Here is an 8,632-nt window from a genome sequence, read left to right as displayed (position 1 = left end):
TTTCTATCCTAGCGCCATCTATTCCAGAACGGCTGAAACTACTCAACAAGTTACGTATCGATTATCGACTTACCGACCAACCCACCCAGGGATAAGTCGGTAACCTGTTGAGTAGTTTCAGCCGTTCTTGTAGAGATGGCGCAATGGTCAAATTTAAATATAAATTTAAATTCTTTATATTTTTCTTGTACTAATTTTTACTTTATTTATATTACTCTTAATTAAACGACTGTTCTTTTGTAACAGAGATTAACGAAGAACGTTGACTTCGTTATATTTAATTTTCCAAAGTGAAAGTTCATCGATGTAAGGGGTGGAATAAAAATGATCATCGAAGTAACATTGACAAGCCCTCCCTAGAGTCTAACGATAGTACTAGAGAAAGCGATTGGAAAGTAATCGATCAATCGTATCTTAATTCGCACAATAGCTGGTGATATTGTAAAATTTTGACTTATGATCGATCACTTTTCGCTGCCGGAATAGAATCGTCAAATCTGGTTAACCGAATGCAACGATAGTGATCTATCGATACAGAGATCTAAGGGGACTAGTGTTCCTATTACGATTTCTTTATCGATTTACGCCATTTTGAATTTAATTGAAACTCGACCATGGTTCAAATACGAGTCGATATTGCAAGGGAAGGGGTTAATGAGTCGAGTTTTGTAAATGATATGAAAGTAAATGTATCTATATAGAAAGATACCTAGGTAATGGCAAACTTCACGGTTCCATGTCTGTTCCGGTTCGCAGAGTCGGCGCGACAGCTGTCACCTTTTAAAATCACGCCTAAAAAAATTGTTTAATATACGACTGCGGTTCCGTGTCGGTTTGCACGGCACTTGTTCTCGATTGACTTGGTCGAAACCGAATCGAATCGCTATGTGCGATTGGGGTGATTTTTAAATGGGGACGTAATTTAAGGGTGTGGACATTCCCATTCGACTTTGCAAACCTTATACATTCAATTAACATCGATCGCGTTTTTTTTTTTTTTTTTTTTCGATAGAAATAGAACATTTTTCTCGTGGGAACGGTAGGGCGACATTCGTCCTCACAAATTCAACGAACTTAGTATCGTCCAATTAATAGAGGCGTTAATTGATTTCTGATTCGTACAAAGAAGTCAATTCTATCTTTAATCAATTGTATCGAGCGATGAACGTGTCTTTTCACTTCCTGATTGGCTTGTAATTCGAGTTGGACAGCAGTTAGCCAGAGTTAATGCTTTTATCCACCGGCAAGACCCGGTGGCCGATTAATCAAGAAGGGCATGGACCGTTGGCACAGATGGTAGGGACACTGATGACTCGTCGGATTTTCAAGCGACGGAAACACGGAAATCTCGGCGGGCTCTTAGCAATTTTCCACTAGCGAAAGAAAGAAAATTCAATTCACAAAGTGAATACGAATGAGAAGACTTAGGAAGAAGGTCGCGCTGAAATGCATTCCAGAGATGGTGCTTGTGGAAACTAAAAATTCTATCGCACAACCAGGATGAGAGAGGCGAGGAAATTTCGGAAATTTACGAGGGCAAACACGATCGAATCATGATATACAATTACGACACTCCCTTACTTATAGTTTCATATTGACGATCGTAACGTGATCAGCGATAAATTCGTCCATGTAACTACTTATGTATCTCGTCGAAGGCTTTGACCATCGTCCAGCAGCTTGTAACGCGATCGCCGATAAATTCATATTTCCGATTGTCCATAGGACGAGCAACAAATCGTAAAGTATGGTCAGAGGGTGTAGGATGATAGAATTGGTGTACGCGAAGTCTGTTTCGTAGTCGCATATGCGATTCGCACCGAAGTCAAGTATATCGAACACAATATCCACCAATTATCGGACGATTGTAGTCGCGACGCCAACTGTCGTCATTGGTCAAGCAAATCGATCAGGGATGAGGGAGTGACCATCGGACAAACCGATACAAGATATACGATCGTCTACCCTCTAACGTGGCTCTTTGTTTTTACACGTAAGACAGCCACGGGAAATGGTATTCGATTTCGATCGACGAAATCGCGAGAACGCGTACAAGTAATTTTATGCGTGTTTGCTTTGCACCGGGGGATCGTTCGGACAATGAGAGAGAGAGAGTTTCAGACGCAACTACGATGACTCTTCTCCCTAACGTTCAGTTGTTTGTCCAGGAGATGGACCAAACGCTGGACCCACTCGACATTGTCGATCGATCCGAAATTATGAATAAATATTAGCTGTACGATGAAGCTTCTAACTGGTATTACCAGTGAACTTTTAGAGCGGTGAAATGGCTCGCGTTACGTCTCCACTGTGCCGATCAACGAGTTAACCGAACTCGGTGCTTGAAATTTCAGCGAGCTCGAGAAGAAAGAGGACTGCGAGGAGAATCGTCGTTGATCGTGCGCGTGTACGCGAACAACTCGATTCGTCGCACGCGACTTCACGTGCGCGAGTCGCGTGCAGACCGGAAACGGTAGCCGGATACTTTAGTACGAGCGACGTACGAGAACGATCTACACCAGCAAACTGCCACGTCACCCATATTTCGCTGACGCATATTTGCTTTATAACTTATTGAATTTTCTTCACCTCTGTATCGTGCAACTTTTTATATTATAGCGGATAATGGATATATTCCAGGTGGGCAAAGTTATTGCCCCGGCTTGTAGAATAACGCAGGAATACCGGTTCGTCGATGGACATTGGGGTAAGAATCGAGGAAAGAAGACCGACCTTGGAGTTGATCAGGCGAGCAGCAGCAGTCGTACCTGTGGGAATGCGATCCCTTCGGTTTAGCGAGATGAGAACTGAAAAAGGGCAGAAGAAGAGTAGAAGAAGGGTGCCCGGATGTAGAGGCGATTCGGCGCGTTTCCGAAGGGTGACGCGAATTCGGACCACACCGGGCGAAGAAGAATGCATTCAGCTCGCGGCTTCATGCATCGCCACGCGATCCAATTTTTTTTTTTCTTTCTTTTTCTTGCTCGTTACTCGGACGTGTGCCAAACGTGTGCGTATCGTCATTTTTCTAGAGTCTTTTTCTTCAAATTGTAAGTTGTAAGTTTACTTCGTTACGAAGGTCGAATAGATATACGAGAAAGTCACCCCCTACTCGTTGGATAGACGGTCAGAAATTAACGATGCGATTAATAAATCGGCTCGGTTCCCAGGCACACGGTCCCGCCGATAATCGTGCGAGCGCGTGCTACGTACCATTCCTGTGTGACCTTTATCGCGATCGGCCACCCTCTCCCTCGTATACGCCCACCCTTCGATCAACTTTTCTCCTTGTCGTGCGACCATCAGAGTCGTGGGTGCCATGGGGGACGCTCGTAGCGATTTCATGGTGGCGCGCAAATTGATAAAAGAGGGATGATAGACAATTTCAAGAAATCGAAGATGAAAGAAATTTTTCAAGATTCTTAAGAATCTTTCGTTCGAATAAAATTCCATACGATTCGAAAATGATTAGTGAAAAATTTGCAAGAAGAAATTTCAATCGAAAAGTTTCCCTAGTAATAGTCGATCGAGCAAAACCCAGCAGATTTCAGGGAATCCCGTCTCGGGAATGGTCGAGCTAAGCGCCAGCAACGTTCCCACGAAAATCGCCCCCTTTTGATCGTCGCATTACGATCCCCCTTTTTCTCGGTGCCGTCTCTCCTCGCCGGCAGAGTCGGAGGTTGGGGTTGGAGAGGGTCGCTTTTCACCTTGCGATCGAGCGGCAAAACATACAAGTTTCCCCCACCAAGCGTACCTAGTGGACGCGCACCTAGTCCCCCCACCAGGAGAACAGGGCACGCGGTCGTGTGTCGTGCCCGAGTCCTCCCGCACACGACATACGTCGGCCGCCACGCGACCCGTGCACACGCCTTGCCGTTGCTCCGCGTTTTCTCGCTAGTAGCAGGGCAACGGGCACTGACCAACAGCCGCAAAGACATCAGCCGCGAGACAACGCCGTCCTTCTGCTTACTCGCACGCGACCGCGAACGTCGTCGGCAAGCCGCGGCACGTGAACGCGGATCCACTTACTTCCTTCCTTCGACGACAAGTGTCAACTCGGATCAAATCGGATCGCGCTTTTATCAATTTCTCTTCTAGAAATACTCTAACGCGAAGAACATTTTTTTATTTTAAATTTCTTTTCTACTGTCAGTGATATTTTTCATTTTCGTCTTTCGTCGCGGTGTGTCATCGAAGATCAAAGAACAGTGGAATGACGGTAGTGGATGGACACGGCGGTGTCGCCGTAACGAGCCACAGGTAGCAGCGAATCCTTACTAGCTCATCGACTTTTTACCACCCTACCACTCGGCAAGTTCTATTTCTGGAGAATAAACAACGTGCCTTCATCGAAAGTGAAATCGACCGTACAAGTTAGCGAGAAAGAAGAAAATGTGGAGAGTGGTGGTCGCGCGATCGGACGAGAACAGCACTCTGCTGTCGTCGGAGATCGCCTCTGGTCCAGTCGGACCTGGTCACATCTCCAGTCTACCCGGACCGCCTTCCGGTCACCATTGGGGTTATCCGCCGCCCCCTCATCCATCTTATCAACCGCAACACCCTGACGTGCGACATCATCATGACATGCGTCCACCACCGCACGACCTTCGACATCCGTCGAGCGTCGGTGATCCGAGGAATCAGGAAATCAGAAGCCACGAGATGCACAGGCCGGATCTGAGGCATCAGGCCGAGATGCAGAGACACCAGGAGTTGCACAGGCCCGAGATGGCCAGGCATCAAGATCTGACGGCTATGAGGCCGGATATGACGACGGATATGAGATCCGCTCACGAGTTTCCCGATCTCAAGATCGACGTTAATCAAGACACCGGGCAACAACAGCAACAGCAGCAACAACAAGCTACTCAACAAAGTCAAACGCATCAGCAGAGAAATTTGAAAAGGGCTATGAGCGATTCCGATTGCGACGACGTGTTCTCCGAAGAAAGTGGCAAAGAACCGTAAGTTGAGATCGAGGGAATCGTTTTTTAACTAAAAATCAAAGCCAACTGTTGCGACCTTACATTTTCTTTATATCTGAAACGAGCCTATTGATAGGTTTACGTTTGAGAGTTTACCCTCCCCTAACATATGTCCAGCTCTTTCCACAATGAGGCGGTAATTAAAATCTGATTGTTCTGTAAAGGGTTAGTCGCTGTAAGAGAAACATAATCATTCGATCTGGGTATCCGTTACCGCGAAACAAACATTTCCTTTCCAACTTCGAGCCTACCTGAATTTGAACAGCGAACAAGGGAGATTCGTTCGCGTCACTCTTATCTTCTATTTTCGATGCAGCTGCAATTCGCCGGGAGGCGATTCCTGTCAACACGCGTCGCGGAAGCGTCGGAGAGGGATGATCGAGAAGAAACGTCGCGACAGAATAAACGCGTCCCTCGGCGAGCTACGAAGATTGGTACCCGCAGCGGCGAGAGATCCTCACAGCGGTAAACTGGAGAAGGCGGAGATTTTGCAGCTCACCGTCGAGCACCTACGAACACTTCGAAACAAAGGTGAGCTACCAACGTTTAATCGTTCCCAATCTCTCGTTACAAGCTGGGAAACATCTTCTAAGGTTGCACGAACCGAGGAACCGTTCGTTTCCTGTTTCCTCTTTTGAATCCGGTCAAATCCTCGGAAAGGAAAGCAACACCTGTTGCCCGTAGGTTCCTCCCGTATAACTGTATAACTCCATCCATCTGTCGTTTCCTGGAATATTATTATATTTCAAGTATAAAAATTAATTGGTTCGCAAGGATGATTAGTGGGATTTGAAATAGATAAATGCCTCGCGAAACGAGGTATCCTCTTCGGAGCAGGTGCTGGGTAGAAAAGAGAAATCCTGTGGGAAGCACAGGAAGTCAACGACTCTTCCGAAGTGGTGTTCCCACGATTGGTGGCGAGAGAGCTAGGCGGTAGTGGGGTGTCCCGCGTGGCACCCTTCGTGAAGGAGGCACCGAGTTGCCCACGGCTGGGGCAGATGTCGAACCCTGTGGGAAACCGACTCCCGTTTTCATATCTACCAGCTCACACGCTTCTACTGTATACGTGTATACACACTCCGGTTTGTTTTATATGCTTAAGTCTGCGTGGATTAGATCGCTCCGAATATTTGTAAATAACTTGATGGAGATTAAACTATACAATGCAAAAAGTATTAGTGCTTTAGATAATTCGCAAAATTTATAAAATTTTTAAAATTTCAAAAATACAAGAATTGTAATGTTACTTAACGTGGTGGGATAAGAGTGTCAGTCGATTGTTCGAAGATTTGTGTCGGTGCTTGCAACGAGGGGGGAGGCATATGTCTTGATCTAGGGGGGTCTAAACGGTTCCCACGCTACCTGTCCCACTGCTGGCGTATATGTACAATGAGCTGCCGGCTGTCGAACCTACCACACTCCTCATCCTTTTTCCCTCCATTTCCTTTCCTTTCCATCGAATGGCATTCCGCTTGTCGGCTCGCCAATCCGGCAAAGCACCACCCTGAAAGAAATACTCCCGTTAGCGAGATAATTGACGTAATGAAAATTTCAGGACCAGAGGGCTACGACAGCACGAAATTGGCGATGGATTATCACGCGGTTGGTTGGGGCGAGTGCGCTGCCGAAGTTGGACGGTATCTGGTGACGATGGAAGGTCTCGACGAGAGGGATCCTCTGAGGTTACGATTGCTCTCTCATCTGCAAAGTTTCCATCGTGAGCATGCCCCGTCCGCGGTTCCGTCCTCCGTTCCACCGGCTACCTTGACCTCAAGTACATCGAGCAGCAGCTACGAACCGGCCAGCACCGTGTCCACCGGAATGCCAGCTGGACCTGGAAGCATGCCACCCCTTCTGGGAGGAAGCGCGCTCGGATGGGGACAGTATCCGGGACAGTATCCCCAACAGCAACACGGGAAACCTTACAGGCCTTGGGGTGCCGAACTAGCCTATTGACCTGCGATCGATCTTTAACCCTTTCGCTGGTAATAATCGCGAATCGATCAATGGAACTTTATAAATAGTTTGTTTATCGTTTATTTCGACGCTCTCGAGGAAATCTGAATCTGTTAAATCAGAGTTTGGCAAATAATATTTTTATTCATCGAGCTTCGAACAAGCGAGAACGAGTGTATTTTTTTACGTGTGATACTACTATAGTCGTACGAGTACCTAATACAAAGAACGAAGAAAGATATTTATTTTTCTGCTCGACTGGAGAAATCCAGCGAGCGTGTAACATTGTACAGTGTATATAGTTATTGTATATAGCGACGAAACGCGACGATCATTACTCGTTGTAATTTGTATCTTTTGTATTTATCTTTATTCTTTTGTATCGAACGCAGTCTGATGGTTTGTGATTGAAAAATTGAAGAAATCGAAAAAATGAATAAAACCAAATGTTAAAGAAATAGGAATCGAATGCGTGATACAAGTGCCATTAAACGTATCAAGGGTATACGTGTGAAGAAGAACGCTCAAATGTTTTTGCAATAAAAAAATGACGCAAGCAAACTTTATAGATCTTTATTAGAAAATCCACGATTTTCTTTGTAACTACTCTTCCACCCCCTTCTCTCCACTGTCTGTCTGAAAAGAGATTTAGCAGATATTTTCAACGTGGTCCGACGCGAACCATTCTTATGCAAAAGTTGAAACTTTGCAGCTTGCCGGGATGAACTGTTCGTCGTAACGAAGAACAAAAACAAGCGTACCAGCTTCCCTTTCGCATTGTACCATGGCGAACCAGTTTTGCAACTCGTTAAATCTCGCGTGAAAAAAAGAACGCTTTCGCAATTATGGAAAAATATCGCGAGACTGACGACGGTGCGGTGGGAACAATTAGTAGCCGTAAGTTTTTTTTTTTTTTTTTTTTTTTTTTACGGACATTCAGGAAACCACGGGGAGCAAAACTAATTCTTGAAAAGAGAAAGAGACGGTACCGCCACGCTGGCCACGCGGCCATTGTGTACCCTTAATTCCCTTCTCGGACCCCAGCTTCGTTTACGATAATTGCGCGAACGCGTGTTCTGAGTTTTATTAAAATCTTACGAACAAAAATATGTGCAATATATTTTGCGTACTATCGCTACTTCCCTTTTCAAAGAAAAATAATTTTATTTTCGTTTTGATATATCTAAACAAGACCTGTGATAAGCCATATATTACCATCAATTTTCCACGATCGATCGTGGCCAGTAGAGGTACTTTAAAGTACGCTATTATCTTTCGTGCGATAATGCGATAAATGAAAACGAACTAGAGGGTTACGGTAACACGGTGAAAAATCGTCGATAGAATTATTTTATTTACGAGCTTATCATCCATTAAAAAGTCACAGCCTCGTCGGACATGATTACAATGAAACATCGAGACGCATCAATATACATTCACGTACGCATTACCATATATACATTCATATACTTATGTACACGTATGTTTAACAACTAAAAATCGTGATCGTCGAGGTACTTTACAAATATGAGGGAAACGAGTAAATAAAGATTGTGTTGTACAAGAAATGGATCTGTTTCTACTCTATTTGCGTAATCCTTCTGGATTTTCCACGACAATGAATACTATTCTAACATATATTGCATAATATTAATCTTAACGTTTAAAAACATTGCTGCGAATAGAACTTATTT

At 44.9% G+C, this 8,632-nt stretch overlaps 1 protein-coding gene across 1 annotated transcript; it reads left to right on the top strand.

Annotated features, from left to right (window-relative positions):
* The first annotated feature begins 4,160 nt into the window (after window positions 1–4,160).
* Hey (Hairy/E(spl)-related with YRPW motif) lies at window positions 4,161–7,483 on the top strand. Its single transcript, XM_034333709.2, has 3 exons — window positions 4,161–4,961; window positions 5,299–5,513; window positions 6,538–7,483. Exons 1-3 carry the CDS (start codon window positions 4,390–4,392, stop codon window positions 6,936–6,938), a joined length of 1,188 nt encoding a protein of 395 aa, XP_034189600.2. The 5' UTR covers window positions 4,161–4,389; the 3' UTR covers window positions 6,939–7,483.
* Window positions 7,484–8,632: the final 1,149 nt, after the last annotated feature.

Source organism: Osmia lignaria, chromosome 2 (assembly GCF_051020975.1).
Source record: "Osmia lignaria lignaria isolate PbOS001 chromosome 2, iyOsmLign1, whole genome shotgun sequence".
Lineage (NCBI taxonomy): Eukaryota > Metazoa > Arthropoda > Insecta > Hymenoptera > Megachilidae > Osmia > Osmia lignaria.
The sequence above is the reverse complement of the archived record's forward strand: the minus strand, read 5'-3'. Positions and strand labels throughout refer to the sequence as shown.

Excerpts from the sequence above, each read along its gene's own strand:
- Hey (XM_034333709.2), top strand. The coding sequence starts at position 4,390 with ATGTGGAGAGTGGTGGTCGCGCGATCGGACGAGAACAGCACTCTGCTG. Across the intron at positions 4,962-5,298 it reads GAAGAAAGTGGCAAAGAACC|CTGCAATTCGCCGGGAGGCG; the intron begins GTAAGTTGAGAT and ends TTTTCGATGCAG. Across the intron at positions 5,514-6,537 it reads ACGAACACTTCGAAACAAAG|GACCAGAGGGCTACGACAGC; the intron begins GTGAGCTACCAA and ends TGAAAATTTCAG.